Raw genomic sequence first — 22,825 nt, 5'->3', positions numbered from 1 at the left:
CTCTCTCTCTCTCCCTCTCTCTTTCTTTCTCTCTCTTTCTCTCTTTCTCTTTATCTTTCTATTTTACTCTATCTCTCTACCTCTTTCGTAACTTTATAACCGATTTTACTTCTCGAATAGCGACGGTTTTATTTATTTTTCTTTGATTGATAATAATCTTTGCTGAATGCTTTTATCCGCATACCTCCTTCCCTTTATCCACCATCATTCTCTTCGTGTGCAATGTGGACAATAAGATTTACTCGTGAATAAACTCCATAAAGTGGAAACAAATGAGTAAACTTTCATCTCGATCCGATCGTGTTAAAATTTGATTTGTTGATAAACAAGAGAAATGAAGAAAAGAGATAGATACAAAAGAATAATCTCGTTGGATAAAATTTCTTTCGCGTGCTTTATTAATCTATTTTATACGTTATTCGAATCAAAGAAATGAGATCAATGATAAAAACTTTATTGATTTGCTGAAGAGAATATATCAAACATCAATAATTTATTAATTTTCCCGATTATTTTATAATTCATTTGCTTTTTGAAATTGATCTCAATCTTTGCTATCTCATCAAAATCCTACATATTTTTCGATACAAAAAAGAAAAAGGGGAAGGTACTACAAAAGTCGAAAAAATAAGAAAAGAGAGAGAGAGAGAGAGAGAGAGAGAGAGAGAGAGAGAGAGACAGACAGAGAGAGAAGAAAAAAAGATAAGTTCTTAAGAAATTCCCTAGAATCCAAATGGTAACAGAGCTGTCTTGATAGCCAAGAATACTACGAAGGATACTGTCTTCTATGCCATGGTAGGTGGTCCAATGGAAAAGACAGGTCTCGAGATAGAATAAGCTATGAGGGAACATTCACGAAGGAGAAAGAAAAGGAAAGAAAATCAAGAAAAAGATTCAAAGGAATATAGGAAAAGAGAAAAATGCAAAGAGGAAGATGAAAATAGATACGATAAGAGAAGAGAAATGAAACGAAGAAGGTCGAAACGAAAATTGCTGGAAGAGGGAATACAAACGAGTACTATTGCGTACGATTATTATTCTCAAGAATCTTGGAAGAGTGTTGTAAGATACGAGAAAGATCGTTGGCACTATTCCAGAGTTCAAAACGCATCGTCTCTGATAGTGCCAGAGGAGAGAAGCTGACTGTTGGTAGCAGCATCAGTTGGAAATAGGAGAGAGGGAGAGAGAGAGAGAGAGAGAGAGAGAGAGAACGTGCGAGACAAATAGAAAGTGGAGTGGGGGAGCTCACAACATGCATCACACGAGGCGTCTACTGCATCCAGTGCATCCGGGTGCAGCATGCGCGAAAGGAGAAGGAGTTGACGAAGGAAGGAAGGTAGGGGGTTTCTCAGCAAGGGTTCAACGGGCCAAAGCGTCAGGCTGAAGCTGGCTGATGCCGCTTATGCTGCTTCACCGTGTATCAACTCCCTGTCTCTAGCAGCATGCCACGCGTTTACACATGCTGCCGCTACGGCATTACGTTACCGGCTATACTGATGCTGCCTACACCATCCTAGTATCTACAGAGGAATATAGTTAGGTAGGCTTGTAAGGAGAGAGGGAAAAAGAGAGAGAGAAAGAGAAGAATATAGTGTACATACACACGCAAATATATATATATATATATATATATACATATATAGAAGAAAATATAGGATAAGTTTAACTATTATTGTTAACTCCTCCAAGTCTTCATCTCTTTCTTTCCTCTCTCTCTTTCTTTTTTCTTCCATATCGTTGTTTAATGTATCACATTCGAATATCGTACACAGGAATCGTCTTTTTCCTCGAACACAATGAAACTTCTTCCCCTTCATGAGAATCAAAAGATTACCTATTCTCTTTGCAACGTTGTTTAATTAAATTTTGATATATTCCTTGTTGCGTTGTATTATAACTGTCATCTCTTGAGAACTCTTTATATTTCCTTGCTTAGTTTTTTTTTCGTAGACTTTACACTTCAGTTACTTGATAGTCAAAATGGAGATTACACGTTCAAGGATGGATTGATAAATTTCTTGTTGTATTGCGTTGTTAATCTTCTTACGGATAAATTCTTATTCGTTTGTGTATGCGTATAGTTTATAATGTATAGTATATCTTACCTTTCGATTTGGCTCGCCACGACAGAGTTCCCACAAGAGGCAAAGGGCCAGCGAGGATATACCAGTCTCTTTGGCGAGTGTTGCCAGGGTCGACGATATCAAAGCCAGTAAGAGTAGGAACGGTGATCTGCTTTGGTCACAGTACGTGGAGTATGCCAGAAAGGCCGTCAAGGTCAGGAAACAAGCTAGGAGGTCGGCACGACCAACTATTCCGGCCACGGCTTCACTGTGAATAGGATGAACCGCGAAAAGGAAACCAGTGATCGCGTGACCGAGATTGTTTCTCCCTGGTAGAACCTAAACAATCATAATTTAGAAATGGAGATGTTAATTGAGACCTTCTTTACTATAGGATATTAGCTTAAAGTCAAAATCTCTTGATACATCTTAACACATTTTTATCATATAGTTTCTTCTTTCTTTTTTGTTTTTTATTATTTGATATTAATACTGATATAAGTATAATGCATTAGAGAAAGATTATTATATGTTTAAAAAAATTAAATTACTTCGTCATCGATCAAACGTTGATTGATATTACAGCGAAGAAAGATAATTGGAAATAAATTTTTAAAAAACATAACTAATTTCGAGCTGATATTTCTTATTATATAATCTCATGCTAAATCTCTGCTGTAAATTTCGAAATCATCGAATATAAACTTCACGACATTTATGGTACCAGTCATATGGAGATCGTAAACGTAATATTCGGGGCTGGAATGGACTCTAAGAATTTTATTTGGTAGGGCCACCGTAACGTGTTTGATAATAACACAAGAAGATATGCGCTACAGGTGTCTTTATTATCTCGAACTTGCTAACCTAAACATTGCATGAACCGACAACAATGCCAAGGTTCCTCGTTTAAGGCAGAAACCATATGATTGGAAACTCACCTTCCTGGCGACCCTGACGACGAGAATTGTGCAGGCTGCGTGCAATACGACGTTCACTAAATGATAACCCCATGGATCGAGATTACCGAAGAGATGATTTAAGCGAAACGTTGCGACGCAAAGTGGTCGATAACTGCCATGAGAACCACTATCCCTTAAAGGTGTTCCCCAAAAATCATTTTCCAATAGCTGATACCATGGCGTGCTTGATAGCAGGTCTGGATTCGTCAAGATAGCCCTTCTGTAATAGAAAAATAAAATAATTATAAATTTCTATTCGCGTGTATTATAATAATTATAAATTAATTATAATAATTAATAATTTTAATAATTATAAATTACTGTTCGCATTATCGATCGATAACAAATATCATTATTATATATTATTCCACGTTTGTTGATATTTTTCTTTGTCTATTAACTGAATGATTTACTAATGCCGAACAAGTTATAAAAAAAAATAGAGATAAACGAGATCAGTTAACGCTTACGCATAGATAAGAAACTATTCGATACTTCGTACTGGCCTTGGATTTTTTATATTAGTATAACAAACAATAACAAGCATGTTTTGAAATTCTCTTTCCGACAGTATACAATGAAACTAAGGAAAGAAAAGGACCGAGTAATGTTGACACTTGTAATGTGACCTCCATTAAAGTCCTTGAATGTTACGAATCTTTATTTCCAACTAATTCGTCTTAGTATATCGCTGGCTACGAACGAAGTAGAACGTTATCGCGTCGTACATAAATCGTGCGACTTATTAAATATTCTCTGTTCCAAGAAAATGGCCACGATAGGGAGATAGTTGTTTCAACTAGAACATCCTTATCATCAAACTCGCTAGTCAACCTCCAGCTTAGTACTATATCACCTAAGGGACTGTCGAAAGCATTCCTGTCGGTCTTTGGGTTATAGTCTATATAGGTGAAAGGGCTGCAGTTCACGACAAAGAGAAAGGTAAAGAGGAGAGACGTGGTATAGGAAATGTGGAGCAGCTGAAGGATATCGGAAGAACGAGTTGTTACAACGATAACGATTTAGACGAGAACTATTTAAGTGCTTCTTTCGTCACGAACAACTTGCTCTGTCTTTTCTCCTTACGACTGAGGTAAGTGTCACAGAGGTTTTACCCCTTTTCATCCCCCAACCCTTATATGCCCACCATCTTTTCTTCCTTCCCAAACGATCGTGCAAATTTGTTCCTCTGTAGAAAATAGTGCTACGGCGATTATTGAAAATTTATTGCTCGAATTCTTTCTTTTTTTATTTTTTTTCCTTTTCTTCTTTTTCTCTCTTCTACAACTCACACACTCTCTCTCTTTCTCTCTCTCTCTCTTTCTCTCTCGCTTGCACTCGTCTTAAAGGCTCGGAAAATTTCCAGTCCGAGGGATGAGGACTTGTGAAAAGCGGTAGAAAGAGGAAGAGGCTTGAGTTGCAGAATAATGAGCTAAACGAAGACGGCGAGTTCGGAAAGACCTCTTTTGTTACGTCCTGGCTCCTTTCATCGGTTTTATTACGCTCTGTAATGAAATATTCCACGTTTATGCCATTTCGTTGTTCAAATACGAAATCCGAAGTTTTCTCCCGTCTTTATTGTTCCTCTTTTTATCATTTTATATAATGTAGAAGAATATGACTTTAAGTGGCGTTTGTAAAACAAAGATTGTGATATAATTTCATTTCATAATCTAATGTAAATATGTAAATAACAAAATGATACAATTTTCAATTAAAACCTTGACTTTTCCTCTTTAGCAATTAACCTTTCGACTTTTTTATTCTTGATACTTTTCAACGATTCCGTTCAATAAGATTCTTACTACGTGCCGATTTTGATGTATCTTATTACGCATTTATTCGTTCTTCAAAATTCATTCATACGATGAGTCATCGCTTTATTTACTTTTAAACTTCTTACTCTGAAAAATAAATACATATATAAATGTATTTACTATCGTCATGTTTCTAACATCATTATCTCCTATTATACAATAGTATTATACATAATAATTTTTGATAGATCGATTTTGAAATTTCAATTCTATTAGATTTCTTCTTTTTCTTGTTTTCGAAATGTCAAAAAAGAAATTCTTACACGAGAATTTACACGAGAATTTGCACGAGGTAAAGAGATAGAGAGAAATAGAGAGAGAGATAGAGAGAAATAGAGAGAGAGAGAGAGAGAGAGAGAGAGAGAGAGAGAGAGAGAGAGAGAGAGAGAGAGAAAGATAGAGAGAGAGAGAACGTAATCGACGAGAAACGATGGAAAAGTTTGACGTTCAAATAGACGAGCTCTCGCCTTCGGGCGAGAAAGAGAGAGAGAGAGAGAGAGAGAGTAAGGTTTCGGTGTTAGTATCGAATCGATCCACCGTTACTCGAGTCGATCAATATTCATAGACACGACACGAGTCGAAACTCGGTGCGTCTTCAAATTCTGATACCGCGGGCAACACACCTGAGCCGTCATCGTTGTAATCGAGTCAAGGATACGTAAACTTTGCGCTAATAATTTCGTGCTGGGTTACCCGGAGCACTCTCTCACTACGTGCGTCGTTCCGATCGATAGCACTGTCTTGGTTACATAAACTTCGTAACGCCGTGTATCGTCGAACTTTTGGCAAACGAAGACGATAAGGAAGAAAGGAAACACGAGAGGAAGAGAGAAAGGGAGAGAGAGGGAGAGACAAAGAGCGAGAGAGAGAGAGAGAGAGAGAGAGAGAGAGACTGAGTGATATTGACAATGATATATTATAATATTTATTCGAGTACGACCTTTACAGACAAATTTATTCTCGATAAACACTATTTACTTGTAGAAATAATTAATCTAACAAATAAAGTTATGTAAGATAAGATTTGAAAAATGTTTGAAAAAGAAGCAATTACGTACGTGAATCAATTGTAATATTAAGAATTAATTGCAATAATCTGTAAAAATTGAATTTATCATATATTTTGTCTTAATACCGATTTACATTATAGTATGGAACTATTAAAAATGTACATATGAACGTTTAATAGATCTTGCTTTCATTAGAATTATCGGCTCATATTAGATATATTATGTAAAAAAAATAGAAAATGATATGAGCAAATGAAATCATTTAAAAAATCAATAGAGTTAATCTTTTAATCATATTCCATTTGGATCGATTTAGGCTGATCAAAAGATTCCATATCCAATTAACTTCCTCGCTGAACATATTCATTTTCTATTATTCGTCAAGATAAACGAAACGACGAATTTCATAGAGAAAATTATCGTCGAGAATGAAAACGTAAGTCCGCTCGCATTCACTCGGTTTCACCTTTTCCTTCGGGTTCTTTCTTTCTTCTCACTTTGTAGCTATGGCAAAGTAGGTCGTCTCGTGGCTCGTATAACGCGTCGATGGTGGCAGATGGACTCGAAAATCGTGCCTGACGCCACGCTGTAGAAGATATTTCTTAACACCCCCAAACCTCCTCTGCCCTTCTGATCCATGTCGTCCTTTTACGTTCTCTGTACTTTCTTCGAATTATTTCCAAGCGAACGAGCTACCAAGTCGGTCAGCTTTAGCACGAAAGGTATACATATCGTTTGTTCTATATATGTATTCAAGTTACGTTATATATATATATAAAATTTATGTAGATTGTAAGAAGAACGATGAAAAAGCCAGGAAAAATCTGAAGAAGCCAGAAAAAACGAGGACAATTAATCTCTATTCATAGCGATTGCAGTATTTGAAATCCTTGTCGTTGACTAGTGAGAAGGAGTGGCTATTGATGTTTACCTTATTTGGAAATTATTTTTCTAGAAGCCAGATAGTCGTCAGTTTAATTTTTATCAACGAGAAAGGTTTTAATGTTTCTTTTTTTCTTAGTTCCAACTCGACTCGACTCAATTACGATGACGACAACGACAACGACAACGACAACGACAACGACAACGACGACGACGACGACGACGACGACGACGACGACGACGACGACGACGACGACGACGACGACGACGACGACGTCGTCGACAACGTCAAAACGTCTGCATTTAAATTCCGCTAAATTCGTGAGAATTTTATTACTGTGTTTATGTACATATGTATATATACATATATGTATATATACGCTTATATGCATGTAAGTATTTTGTATCTTGTGTCTGCATAGGTAATGTATGTTTGAAAATAGCCATGGCATATGTTAAATTTCTCGCTTATCTTCATTACGTTTGCTTGTTACGTTTCCTGTCTATCTGTCTGTTTGTTTCACTTTTTCTCTCTCTTTTTCTTCCATTTGCGTATTTCACGAAAGAGACGGAATTGCTTCGTCAGAGCAATTTGTTACTTTGTCGCGCTATTATAATAAAAATTCGAGGCCAAATTGTGGAATAGCGAGATTGCGGACTTTTACTTCATTTTACCCACTTCATCCCTTTAAACCGCGATGTTGACTCGGTCATTTTTACTGACAATTCTTATATTTTTAGAAGGAAAATAACTAACTGCTGGTTTTTAAAGAAGGAAATTGTATTTATCCAAAAGAGGAATATGTTCTTTTATACATCAATGATATCCACCCTTCTTCTTCTAAAAGATCATTATTTCTTAAATCCTCATTTCAAACAGTAAATCAAACAGTCAAGAAAAAAAATATATACACGTATAATATAAAGATTTTATTGATAATAGAGAGAGATATGTATTATACGATATTAATTTATAATAAATTTTAAATGTATACATGCGATTATTTAATTATTAAATTGTTTTGATAATAGCTTGATGTCTGCTACAAAAATGTGTAATTAAGAATACGGAGTTAGATCAAAAAGTTTTAACGTGGTTTTTACAGGGTCTTTTAAGGTCATCACAAAGTTAAATAATTATTACTGCGATATATTCGTCTTGATAACGCACAACATTCGTTTAAAACAATTTTTACATTTTTTATACTTTTTATACTTTTTAGAGAAATAAGTGTATATATATATTTTTATATGTATATATAAACCGAATTTTATATAGTACATATATGTACATATATATTATTATTATTATTATACACATTATATATATATTATAATAATAAAATACAGGATAGTCTTATAAGCATCACTACTTTGAATTTATTCGAAACTATGATAATTATAGAAAAATATGTATATTCGACAAAGCTTGTAGGTAATGGAAGAAATAATTCTGTGACAATTTTATAGACACAAGAATTTTGTAAAGGAAAATGCTTGCAGACACAAATTTTATTAAATTAATTTTTCCCGGACCTTCGTTACTTTTATATAAAATTTAAGATGTCAATAATCCTTTGATTACAATCCTGTATAGATATAAATGGAAAACAATTATCAATTATTGATAACAGACAGTAAATCGATATGATCTTAATTCATATCTTAATATATCGTATACCTCTGTTATATCATAATTCCTATTTTCTCCAGTAAGTTTTCCAAAACGTCTCTCTCTCTCTCTTTAAGCGTAGAACATGTTTTTCGCTTGCTATGACCTGTTAACAGATGCTTTGCCTTTTTTTATAACCTTCTCAAGGGTGAAATACTAAGATGAGCGTTCTGAGGTAATAAAAATGGTCTTAACTTTGATATATATATATATATATATATATATATATATACATATAGACATATATATACATGTTTATTTGACGTTACTGCATAACGCGATGCTCAGAAAAGAAATAGCTACAAGATCATAAAGTTTTCACTGTCGGGTGATGTGTCGAAAAGGTAAAAAGAAAAAAGAAAAAAAATATCACCTTGTTTTCTTTATTTTCTTGTTTTCGAGATATTAAAAACACCTTTTAATGATTTTCCTCTCAATTTTCAAATCCAAGTTTGACGTTCTCCAACGTCAAACTTGCTGTTCTATCCAGCAATAAAATTTCACAATTACGAAAGTAAGGAAGGAAGGAAGGAAGGAAGGAAGGAAGAAAGTCTCGTTTCTGAAGGTAGTAAAAACGAACGATTAATTTCACCAAGGGTCTCCACGTGTAGTAAGAAGCCAAGGCAAAACGGACTGTTTCCGAGAGAGAGAGAGACAGAGAGTCATCCAGGGTGGTGCGCAACTCGACGAGGTCGACGTTAATGAAGTTCAAGTTGAGTCGAGAGAGTAAGAAAGCAATGAGACGAACTCAACCCAAAAAGAAGTTTAGTTTGGAGGAGGGAAAGTATTAAGAGACGAAACTATTTCGTACAAAGAAACGAACAATCTTAAAACTCGACAAAACGTGAGACCATTTTGAAACATTGAATAAATATACTTTCTCTTACGATTTGTGAAGAGTCACAATGGATATCGCAAGGTCGATTAGAGGGAAATGCCTCTAGATGATTATCGTTAGTATATATATATATATATATATATATATATATATATATATATACATACACACACACACACACACACACGCAATATCTAGTTTTAAACGATCACCTAAATGACTATCTCAATATTTCCCTTAGATCGTTTGGTATGAGAAAATGTAACACTGAAAAAAGTTACTAATGCAGCGATATCAAAGAATTTTTTTTGTTTCTTCTTTTTTTTAAATATTAAATTCTCAAGGACATATTTTTTCTAAATGCAAGGACGTATATTCGTTATATCAGTATAAGATATCTCGTAAAATAAAAAAATCCGAATCTTTTATAAAAAATTATATTTAAGGATAACAAATGTTGAAATTTTAATACGTTTCAGTTCAAACTTTTGTAAATTAGTTAATTATTTCATTTTTCTCAATCAAACAGAAATATTTCAATGGTCAATTTGAAAATTCTACATCCTGTATATATATATATATATCTATCTGTCCACGACTCGAATTCCGTACCAAAAGTATCTGAAAAAAAAAGTCTATTCTTCTTCGAAATAGATATATACAGGGCAGGAATAAAAAAAAAAAGAAGAAAAAAGAGAGAAAGGATGATGCGGAGTCGCGTCATAAAAAGAAGGATATCGTTAACGTGTGGTCATCCAACGACGATCTTGTATTTTTGACGGCGATCAGAAACAGAGACGACCCTTTTTGACGAGGGAAGCGAATATTTTCACGGCTTCGAGCGGAAACAATTTACGAGGGGTGACGTTAATGAAGCAGCTGCCTGTGTCTCAAGTGCTATATCCTCTCTTTCTTTCTCTCTCTCTCTCTCTCTTTCTCTCTCTCTCTCTCTCTCTCTCACTTACTCTTTCTTTTTATCTCTTTTTCTTTCTCTCGAAAAAAAACTGAGAGGGTCCGGTATTAAAGCTATAAAGAATTTCCTTTCTAACATCCTATCTTTTTCGTATACACGTTACTCGATACTTAACCAACCCCTTTAAAACTTGTCTTTCTCTTTCTCTCTCTTTCTCTTTCCACCTCTATATATTTCTTTCTCTCTTTCTCTTCTTCTCTTTCTACCTCTATATATTTCTTTCTCTCTCTCTCTCTCTCTCTCTCTCTCTCTCTCTCTCTCTTTCTTTCTCTTTCTGTCTCTATGTATCTCATTCTCTCTCTTTCTCTCTCTCTCTCTTTCTATCTTTCTTTCTGTCTATCTCTTTCTCCCTCTTTCTTTCCCTCCCTCTTTCATTCTCTCTCTTTCTGGTTCTATCTCTCTCTCTCTCTCTCTCTCTCTCTCTCTCTCTCTCTCTCTCTCTCTCTCTCTCTCTCTCTCTCTCTCTCTCTCTCCGTTTCTCCTACATGAATTCATATATGCTTTCCTCTTTTAACAGATAAGCAAATTCAATTTTACTCAGTTACAGCTTTGAATCTCCTCTCATCCTGTTTCTTTCCTACTCTGATAGTAGAACGACGATAGATAGTACTGGCGATAGTAGTGGTAGTAATTACGATATTTGAGTGTGTTAGCTGGAAGCATTGAATCGGAAAGCGTTTAGTGCGACCACTCGAATTAGAAATATTGATCAGCCACCCTGGTACTTCTAAGCGAGTAGAAATGAATTAATAAATTAAGTGTTAATCCCTTTTTCTCTACTTCTCTCTCTCTCTCTCTCTCTCTCTCTCTCTCTCTCTCTCTCTTTCACTCTCTCTTTTTCTTTCTCTGCTTTCTAAGAGAATATTAAAATCGACAGATGATTAATTTCTTTCTATCATAGCTTATTCGTTTCGAATGTACGTATTGGCGAAACAAAGAATAGCGCAAAGAAGAAAAATAGAAAATGAAAATGAATTGAAATGGATTTATCGTTAGAATATAAGTCTTATTTTATTACGTCAGCAGGTGCACTGAGTCAACAAATTGACGCTCCTAAGGTTTCTTCCTGATGGTTGTTCTTTCTCTTTAATTAATTTCGCTGTTAGATTAAGAAAAAGAATATCGTAGTACGTTTTATATGACAAAGAGAGATTAAAAAAGAAAGGTCAAGGGAGAAAGAAAAAGAGAGAGAGAGAGAGAGAGAGAGAGAGAGAGAGAGAGACAACTTCATCGCGTGACAATTCTGTGATTAGAAGATACCCTTTTCTTTTTCCTTTTTTTTCTTAACACTTTTTACTCTGCCCTTTTCCTTCTTTCATTACAAAGAAGACGAGGATTGCTTATCTTTCTCTTTATTTCTCTCTCTCTCTCTCTCTCTCTCTCTCTCTCTCTCTCTCTCATGTTCTTGTAAGATAGCTTCGAAATACATCGATTGGAAGGTGAACTTGTTTGAGAATCCTTGGATATTCGGAGCACGTGCTGTCAAATATTAGACCGTCGAGAGATCGAAGGAACGTTTGCCGATCGGCGATCTCGTGCGTTGCTCGTAACATGTAATGTCACGGACGTCTTGTTACCAAGAGGAAGGATTTCTCTAGGATAGATGAATAAATGTACAATAGTTGGTACATAATGTAACTCGTTTTAGTTCGAAAACGATCGTTTTCGAATGAAACGTAAAGAAATACCATAGTCTACTTGTATACATACATACATATATACATATATATATATATATATATATATATATCCGATATTTTAAGAGCTTATAGTGTTGACCGAGATGAATAAAGAAGTCTGATTAACATAAATCCAAAAATCATTCATTTCGATGTAAATAAACTTTTATTATTTATGTACGTTTGGTATCGTGTGTTTTTTTAGTAATATATTGAATGTATACACAGATGAATTTGTTTAGAAATACATTCAGAGTCAAGACGCAATAAGCATATTATAAAAATAAGCAAAAACTACTATTACTAATGTAACAATGGAATATTTTTTTGTTATTATTTTGAATATGTTTTTAAAGGATTATATACATATATTAATAAAATATGTTGTAAACATATTGATGATAATGTAATGTAAAATCGATTTTATTGAAATTTCATTTTATCTATAATTGAATTTAAATTCTTAGTCGGCTATAATTCTTTGAGCAATAAGTATCTTTTTTCTTTACAAGTTTGCAGGATAGTACAATAGTATCTTACATATCTTTGAGATTGTGAAAACTAAAGAAAAACTTATTTAACAAAAGCCATACCATGCTCTTGAATTGCTCAGCGATGGCGTGAAGCGTGAACCATACTATAACTCGCGAAGAAAGTTTAAGCGACTCCTGAATTTTCAAAAGTTTAGCTAAAGTTTTGTAAATTATTAAAAAACAACAAAGAATTGAGATTTCAAATCTTTGCAAAACCCAAAAAGAATATCTTTAAATTATTTATATTATTAAATTAGTAAAATATTGTCATTCCATAGAATCTCGAAATATTTGAGAAATTTACCTACTTATATGCTTTATTTAATTAATACTTATATGCTTACATGCTTTATTAATATTTTTTATATTTATATTTCAATGAGTTGTTTAAATTACCCTGATATAGAAAAATTATCATCTCAATAGCATTTTACAAATTTCGCATTAACTTCAAATAAACTCGCACTATTCAACAAATTTATTTTGCTTTTTCGTTTCTATAGATTGATATAAAGAGTTAAATATAAAATTTGCTCTCTTCTTTCTTTCATTTCTTAAAATTACTTCGATATATTCAAATATCGATTCAAATATTTGATTCGCGACTGTGAGATACAACATTATTTTATTCGATTCCGATCAAAGCGTCAAAAAAATTCGTCCTTATTGCTCTAGCTCATATAATTTCAAAGAACAGGGGCGTTATTGGATCACCCTATATATTTCAAAGTTCATGATAAAAATCACTCTTATATCTTATGTCGCATAAATCGCAGACTTTTACGAGCTCTCATTCCATCTTTAAAAAGAGAGATAGATAGAAAGATAGAAAGAAAAAGAGAAAGAGAGAGAGAGAGAGAGAGAGAAAGTAACGTTCCGCATCTCTTATATCCTCGTTCTTTTTTATTTTCTCTCTTGCTATTCGGTCTTCCGATAAATAGAAATTCACACCGATGAACGAGACGCGATATAGAAGATTCCTTCGGCCGAGAAGTTGCCTCGCGTGAGATCCCGTGGGGATGATGCGGCGTGTGGCAATTTGCACGGGCAACCACCGCCCTATACCTTACCATCCAAAACCATCCCCCTTAGTTATATCTTCGAACCTCCGCAAATCCTCCCTCTACAAATGACGAAGAGACGTGCCAAGCAAAGAGATGGTGCGCCTTCTCGAGTGAACCAGAGCGTCAAGAGAAAAGGAAAAATGGAAAGAAGAGAAAAAGAGAGAGAGAGAGAGAGAAATAAAAGAAAAAAAGTCGAGTAAAACAGGTGAAAGAGGAAGGAAAGGAAATAAAAAGAAAGAAAAATGAAAAATAAAAATGAAGGAAGAAGAAGAGAAAAGTATTCGTGATCCTATATATTCGTGGCAGCATATTTTATGAAATGATTCTAAGGTTCTCTATATCTTTCTCTACGTTTTTTTTTTCTCGCTGTAGATAGATAAATATATACAAACAGTAAAGATATGTATTCGTGACCAAACCAGCCATGTTGCCGTCTTTCTTATCTGCTTTGTTTTTTTTTCTCTCTCTCTTTCTCTCTCTCTCTTTCTTTTTTTTTTTTTTGAAACATTTTCATTGACGCAATATTTTTCGTATATACTGATAACGTATCAACTATAGTATAAGAATAAAGAATGAGAAGAGAAAAGAAATAGAAAGAATAAGAAGAGTCTTAGTCAGTCTTTGATTTAATTTTCGTTTACATCCGTGTTTTCTGTTTGTAATTAAATATTGAAGAATAAAAGGTATATTAATTTAAATTCATTCATTTCGAAATCAACATTCGATAAATAATCAATTAAAATTTCTTTTTTAAAATATAGTCGTCTTTTTTTTGTGGATTTATTATTCGTGAAAATTAAATTTATTGATATATTCTTTTTATGAAGATTATGTTTTATCGATGAATTTATTTTTTATTTCAATATATGAATAAATTATTAAAAATTGAAAATTCGTATATATTATAAGTACTAATTGCAAATTCTATTGTAACTGTTAATTGGTGAAATGAAAAAATTAAGATTACTTAAAGTATCATTTATCTTTAATACGTAGAAAGTTAGAAAATGAAATGAAATGAAATGAAATGAAATGAAAATGAAAGATGAGGTTCAAATGTCAATGCCGCTACATTATGTTTCAAAGATTTTCCGAAGATGTTCTTCGAAGCGAGAAACAAGTCGCCCAAATAAATACCTAGCTAAATCATCCGGAAAACTCATTTTATTCCCCCCGAGAATGATGCTCGACCATTTTCTTTATACAGACTAAACTGGTGGGAGGTCTACGTCATCCTAGAAGTAAAAAGCTACTATCTTCTTCTTTTTCTTCTTCTTTTGCTTCTTCTTCCTCTTCTCTTTGCTCCGTTTGCAATTTTGAAAGCGAAACTTTTCGAAGAACGCGTTCGTTGAACAGGGAAACTGTGGGTCGAGGTCCTCGGAGCTTTCAAGATCGTCCGACTCATCTCGCTTGAGAGTATGTTCCGGATCGAACTTTATCGAGCAACGATATAAATAAACCATAAGATATTCCCTACCATGAAAGTGTTCATAATTTTATCGGATGAAGTCGTCAAGAATTATCGATTGAAATTGCTTCTCTTCGAAACTTATTACAGATTTATTAAACGAGTTACAGTTCATCAAATTGACTAACTCTACCGAACAATAAATAGTAAATTAATAAACTTGTACGTATTACTTTCTAAGAAATTTCGATCGCGATACACAGAGTTGTCAAAAAAAGGATTCGATATTTTGTAGTACTCACCGAGATGTACATACGAATGAATTTTCTTAGGAATATATTGGTTCAAGATTGTCAAGATAATTTTGTTATAAAAATAAGTAAAAATTATAAATAATGTAATAATGGAATACGTGTACATTCAATATGTTGCCAAATGACTGGTTTACGATATCGACCGCTCATAAATAATAAAAGTTAATTTACATCGAAAGGGGTTGATTTTAGGACCCATGTTAATTAGACATTTTTTACTCATCTCAGTGAATACTAATAAATCCTTAAAATATCGGAAAAAAATATCTTTTCTTTATCATCCTGTATATCTAAATAAATATACGTACGATATTTTTTATTAAACATGTTAATATAAAGTTAAATATCATGCCATTTTATTACTTAAATTTGAAAAAAAGTAATATTTTATCAATTCCTCTTTCGAATGATTAAAATAACAAAATAAACTGCAAAATACAAAAATTTCGATGCATCTTTTTTAAGAATACTTTTAACATTCGACCTTAAATTAAATATACAACAAAGCATAGATTAGCTTATAACTTCGATGCATTATTTTTCTTTAAATTCCACTCGATAAACCTATTCCGGAAGGATCCCATTATCCTCAGGATTAAAATTGCATTCCATTATTTACGGAAGTCCTCCTCTTTTATGGAGTTTTCTCTCTCCCTCTCTCTTTCTCTCTCTCTCTCTCCCTCTCATTGTGCCTTTTCGCCATCACGAAGAGAACGACTATTTTTATTGGAGTCGCACGTGTATCGGCCATGCGATATAATCGTGTTACCGAGTGGCCAATTTCACGAGTTTAAATATCGAACTTTCGTTTCGCCGAAGATCGTAAAACGGTTATTGAACGAGTGTAAGACTAATTAGCTTGGAGAACTCTGCTCGTAAATGTACCCAGAGTATTATATCGAACGGCCATTTTATCGTTTCATTCGTTCTCTCTTGTACTCACCACCAGCCTCTTCATTCTCTCTCTCTCTCTCTCTCTCTCTCTCTCTCTCTCTTTCTCTCTCTCTCTCTCTCTTTCTCTCTCTGTTTCTTTCCCTCTTCCTCCTCCGTCTTTTTTTATTTTTGTTATCGTTACGTGCAATCGTTCAAACCAACCTTCCCACGACCTTGGCAAGTTTATCCATGTGAGTAAAGTGTACGTTCTCGGTAGACAAACAGGATTTTCCCAGAACCATTTCGTATGCGTCATCGAGCACGATAAGAAGAAGAAGAAGAAGAAGAAAAAGGAGAAGAAACGTGGACTTTCTAGCTCGAAATAACAAAAGTTACCCACTTTCGGTGAAAAGACAAACCGGTGAAGTTGATAAAAGAATATATATATATATATATATATATATATATATGCATGTATGTACGTATATGTATGTATGTATATATATGTATATATGCATATACAAAGATATCTATAAACAGATATATATGTATAGAGAAGCATGCTCTGAGAATATTTAACCAGTTGGTGCGTCATCAGGCACAGGATGGCTTATAAGGGTTGAAAATGATACGAATATATACATACTACTACTATAACTATTATTGCACACTATACTTAATGTATATCAATAGGTACATGTTACGTGGCAAGTTGACTAAGACCGTACTCGCTTTCATATTCCAATAACGTAAGAAAACTTAATTATTACGTTGTTTCACGCCTATTTTATCTAGCAATCATCATTACTTACATATATATATCATCGTTAAATCATAGATAAATTTGATTTATTTGATATAGATCGTTATTATCGTTAAATTCTTCGATTCATTCGAACAATTTCAAGATAGACGATGCTCATAACCAAGAGGTTGAAAATAGTTATGATATCGGTTTCGATTCTTGAAACAGTTATGAGAAAGGAAATAATGTTATAACTGTTATAGATATATAGATTCTGACCCACATTGGTTTCGGTTTCGGTTCTCTATCGTTTCTATAACTGTTATTTTTCGGTTCTGTATCGGTTATGGTTCGATTCCACTTAATATATAATACATATTTTCTTCCATCGTTTTATTTTTGATTCTTATTGATTCTGATATTGATTTTGTGAAACTGGTTAATATGCATGATATTCTGCTATGAAGAATAGAGCGAGAATTCGTTGATTAAACGTCTAAGACAAAGTTTTTTTTTTTTTAGTAACATATAAATGTAATAAAAAAATTTATCGTTTTCCAAGTAATTGGAAACTGGCATCATTTATAATATGCAAACTAACTTTATCTCTAGACCTTTGAGAAAAGATCCGAAGACAAGCAAGTGTATGTATGGTAAATTTTCAAACGTCTACTGAACTTTCCAAAAGTAAAAAAAAATATGATACTAATATAATATCGATTTTAAAGAACCAAAATCGAAACCGATATGATTGCATACATTACAATTATAATATTTTTATCGATTCTCATAATTATTCCAATCAGAGCTGATACGTTTAATACAATTTGAAATAGTTATTTTCGAAATACGTGTATCAACCGTTTCTTCGTGCCAACGTTGCGATCATAATTAATTATAATTACGGATTATATTAAAACGATTTTTTTCTCCATACTCTGACAAGTTCGGGTTTAAGGCTGAAACATGGGGAAAGAGAAAAATATATATAAGTATAGAGAAATTAACGAAAGCTTACACGCGCGAGTAAAAACAATTTAAAGTGATTAATAACTCTTTCGAACACGAAAAAAAAATATAAAAAAGATGAGAGAGAGAGAGAGAGAGAGAGAGAGAGAGAGAGAAACGCGAGAACGATTAACGCGTGATGTAATAGGGAGAAGCGAGGTTATAAACAAGCCAGCCCGATCGACGAACATAACGAGTAGTATAAGCCGGATATGAGAAAGTTGGAAATAAAAAGAGAGCAACGGAGCATAGAACTCAAGTTTGATTAAACGTAACGATTAATACAAAGCGTAATGTACCGTGACCACCGACCGGTTCGGTCAACAGACCACGATTACTTGTGAAACGCGTAGAAAAGCTTCCATGAACTTATCAAAGTTAGAAAATCTTATTACGACAGGAGGGTACCAACATCAGCCTTTTCCTTCCTATATCCCCTTATTTTTTGCCCTTTTTACAGCTCTCGCGAAACGTGCCTTCTGAATACCATAAGAAAGAGAGAGAGAAAGAGAGGAGGGAAAAAAGGAGAGAGAGAGAGAGAGAGGGTGAGAAAGTTCTCCCTCGTAGGTACACACAGCATATAGAAGGCGTTAAAATTGGCATGCGTACGAGCCCTTCGTCGTCTCCCTTTCAAAAGGCGCGTCGTGTTGGTTCCTACATGGGCGTGTCTCTGTGTTGAACGTACGAGTTTTATGTAAGTGAAAGGAGAAGGGAAAAAAAAGAAAAAAGAGCAGTAAGAGGTAGAAATGTTCACCTTCTCTCTTTATCTACAGAATTTTTTCAACCTTTTTTTCGTAACCCTTATTTTCCAGAATCCAGGGACGTCGTAATAGAAAGCCCTGACAGAGGTCAATCTCCTAACGGTCGATCCCCAAAAGCCAAGCCAGCTAGCATCCATCGATCACAGTCTCTTTGCCTCCACCTCGAGGCTCAATCTATACCAATTCCATTCGTGAATAACCTCCGTCGTCGTTCGGCACGAAGTCGACTCAACTCCACTCGATTTAGTTTCCAAGTCGTCGACGAGAACTAGGACTTTCTCTCTCTCTCTCTCTCTCTCTCTCTCTCTCTCTCTCTCTCTCTCTTTCTCTCTTTCTTTCTTTTTCTTTCTCTTCACAACGTCGATCATTATTCCTACGTCTATGTACGTACGTACGTATAATATATATATATATATATATATATATATATATATATATATATATATATAGTTACTTATACGTTTATCAATGTCTAGTCGTAAAACCAAAAGAAAAATTTATTTCAGTCCCTTGTATCTGCATACTTTTAAAAAAGTAATGAAACTTGAAGTAACGTCGTTTTTTTCGTTAAAAAAAAAATATTAAAATAAATTTGATTTGACACAGTTTATTTTATACACACATATATATGTAGCAGTCATGATTTATGTAGTTGGTGCCTAAATGAGACTAATGATTTATATAGAAGGAATTAAAATCGTATCTAATAGAAATAGAACTTCGAAGATATTTTAAACAATTTTCGAATGGTATCTATAATCCGTAAAGAGGATGAAATCTCGCAAAACAATGATAGCGAAATAGACAAGAATATTTCTCGAGTAAGGCGGGATCCCTCTAGGGAAATATCAAATTCACGGTTACGAATGTTCTGAGTCTATGCGTGTCCCTTTTCAGCTTGTCAAAGGATCGACTTCCAAGGGTTCGTCGAGAGAAAGAAGCGCTCTCTCTCTCTCTCTCTCTCTCTCTCTCTCTCTCTCTCTATCTCTTATTCTTCCGTATTCTCGGTGCCACCGTTTGCAATATTTTATTTTGCTTGAAAATGGTTCGGAGGCAATGCCTCGACGGTTTCAACCCCCTCAAGCATTCGCTCTCCTGTGTTCTTCTTGAACCGCGTACCATACATCCCCGGTATATTCACGGTTTCGTCCCTTTTCTTTCGCGAGGCTCTGGCAGCTTGCCACGGGTGAAGTCAACCTGTCTCTCTATTTTCCCTTTTGCTCCCCTCCGTGTAATAAAGGTATCCTCTTTTTCTCTCTGTCTCATTTCTATCCTTTCTCTCTACCTACGATTCTTGACTCCAACATTTCTCTTTCTCTCTCTCTCTCTCTCTCTCTCTCCATTTCTCTTTCTCTTTCTGTTCGAACGTCCTTTTCATTCTTCCCTTCTCTCTTTTTCTCTTTCAACATTTCTTTCATTCTCTCTCTTCATTTCTATCTATCTATCTATCTATCTATCTATCTATCTATCTATCTATCTATCTATCTATCTATCCATACATATCTCTCTTTCTCTCTCTCTCTCTCTCTCTCTCTCCCTTTCTCTGTCTGTCTGTATTTTATATTCCTCTTCCAATGAACGACCATTTGAAGCCGTTAGCAAGATCGTTCCCACTACACATCGTCTTTGGCTCCCACTGAATTTCTTTACCGACTAGACGAAACGACCCTTTTCGATTGGCTCAGACTCATAGTAAGAGATTCGATAACACTTCCGATGATTCCGCATGACAGTTCCCTTATTTTACGAAGTTATTTTGATTTCTACCCTATTTCGAGTTTCCCATCGATGAGATTCAACCTTTTGTAAAGTGAAATAAAATGAAAACGATAAAATATAGGGGTAGCGTAAAATCTTTGTAAAGAATTTTACAAAGGGAATCATTCGTTTGGTCAGGAAAATCCAAATTGATTGCACTTTTGGACTACTAGAAAATTATTACGGCTTGGACTCTCGAGGATTCTCATCCGTGACTAGTACTCGAAACTACTCGATTTACGAGCGCGTCAACCGTAATAAGGGTTAGCGAGAGAACGCACTTGGAAAATCTGCGCTCAAAGGAAAACGTCCGTAGTCCTTTGCGTACCATCTGGAGACCACTTCGTGAATGCTCTCTCACCGTTATTATATTGACTGCTCGAGTGCACGATAAAGAGGAAAAGAAAACACGCATTGGTATGTACACATATACGTAGATGTACAAATATACTTTTGTGTTCACTCTTTTATAGACGATTGAGCCCAGTAAACGAATGTATTTGCAGAATTTTTCATTAAATTGCAGTAAAAACAATTACGACGATGCAATTCAACTATTACTTCCTCTTTAATATTTTATTTATACCTAATACAGGAAGAGTCAAAATTCTTCTTGAACCTCGTAGTTTTCACAATCGAGAAGAAAAATAAAAAATCAATAATAATTGATTTTTAAAATGACTCGGATACTTTTGGACACACCTTGTATACAATATTTTATTCCTAAACAAACTTCCAAACAAACGAATCGTGCGTTAATAGATTAAAATCGAATGAAATACAAATGATCGATGTTATTGTCGAGATAATGAGATATCGTGACGATGGGTAATTAACGATTAACACGTTGATAGATTCTAATAAATCATAGTTCACTTTGATGAAATTCATGTAACTATTTTTATTGAAAAAAGGTAGGATAATATAGATAATGGTATATTTGAAGGAATTGGCTCGAGAAGGACTCGATTAAAATTTCAATCTAGGTTTAAGCCGACCTTTTCCTTTCGAATTCCCTTTTCCTTCTCCTCTTCATGCACCCCTATCCCCAGGACTTTTGATCGAGGATCAGCGTAAAAGGGCGGCTTCGAAGATGGCAGCTCGTTTATAGCTCTCCCTGCTATTCCAGAGAATTCGCATTGACTTTTTAACACCTTGAAAGGTAGCCTTTTCCCTACCTCATAAAAATATTGATCAGGGATTATGTTTCTAATCGGATTTGCTTATAATAATCGACTTCTCGATTACTCTCGAATCGAAACTTACGAAGAGTTTCATATTTAATCCACGAACAAAATTGGTTGACGATTTTTAAGCGATAGCTTCTATTAACTTAAAGTACATTAACTTAGAAGTACTATGAACGATATAAAGATAAAAATAAATAATAATAATAATAAAATATAAGGATATTATTAAATCTTACATTTATTATTCGTTTACAGGGAGGAGTAAGTTTAGATGATATAATTAATAAATCAATAATGAATAAATAATAAATAATAAATAAATACATAATAATTTAATGTAAACTACATAATAGTATAATAGAATCGATAATGAATAAATACATTGCAATATTTGCAGTGTATTCTTCCAGAAATACGATATTACCCATACTGTAAAAATTTTTTATTTAAATTATTGTTACATTTTTTAACAGTTACAAATATTACGAATTCTTGAAAGAAAAAAAAACAAACGTAAATGATTACGATTAATTTATAAACAATTTCAATTATCGATAAACGAAGTCAGCCAAATGTAAAATCTGATCGTGAAAGATCGATCGAATATCGGGCGCATACGTTGTATGTAATAAAATTCATAGATATGAGTAGAAGTCAGAATGGATCTTCGCGATCAGAAGCATTGGGAACGAAAGACGAGCCTTTTTCTTTTAAAACGCGAGAAAACTTTTCCATCCGCCTCCTACTTTTCCTGGTACTCCTTCGGGTCCCATTCACGCACACTCGATGCGGCCACGTCCCGCGGGTAACTCGTTATTCCGATCACGAGAGGATTTCGCGCTCCGTGCAAGAGAATCTTTTACGACTCGTGCCGGTGTCGCCAATATCGATGAGACTACGTAGTTTGCCTATATAATACATCTCAACCATGGGGGTATGTAAAAGGGAGGAAGTGGGAGAGAGCGGTTTTACGGATACCACCGCCATCTCGGCTGAAATTACATCGCGGAATAGAAGGAAACGAAAGAAGGGAAGAAAAAGAAAAAAAAAAAATAATGAAAAAACTATTGCAAATGGGTCTCATAATTTCTATCGTATACGATTTATTTAATCGATGAGTTAAAGATCTAACATTTCTTGATAAAAGCTTAATTCGATTTATTCAAAAAAGTAAAGAAAAGAATTTAAATAAAGATCGGTCTGATTCGATTTGAATTCCAATTGAAAAGTTGGACATAGATGTTCGAAACATCTAATTACGATCTTCCATATTAA

The 22,825-nt window shown here is 34.2% G+C and overlaps 1 protein-coding gene across 3 annotated transcripts in view; it reads right to left on the bottom strand.

The window, feature by feature from the left end:
* The window catches only part of LOC122635529 (protein O-mannosyl-transferase TMTC2-like), a 235,297-nt gene that overhangs the window by 104,158 nt on the left and 108,314 nt on the right, over nt 1-22,825 (bottom strand). For all 3 annotated transcript variants that reach the window (XM_043825868.1, XM_043825853.1, XM_043825859.1), the window contains 2 exons: nt 3,005-3,245; nt 2,106-2,402 (listed from right to left, as the gene is read on the bottom strand). In XM_043825868.1, the coding sequence (XP_043681803.1) occupies nt 2,106-2,402; nt 3,005-3,245 (538 nt within the window). The remainder of the gene's footprint in view (nt 1-2,105; nt 2,403-3,004; nt 3,246-22,825) is intronic.

The sequence above is a fragment of the Vespula pensylvanica genome, chromosome 1 (genome assembly GCF_014466175.1).
Source record: "Vespula pensylvanica isolate Volc-1 chromosome 1, ASM1446617v1, whole genome shotgun sequence".
Taxonomy (NCBI): domain Eukaryota; kingdom Metazoa; phylum Arthropoda; class Insecta; order Hymenoptera; family Vespidae; genus Vespula; species Vespula pensylvanica.
Note: the sequence above shows the minus strand (reverse complement) of the source record. Positions and strands in the feature narration are given on the sequence as shown.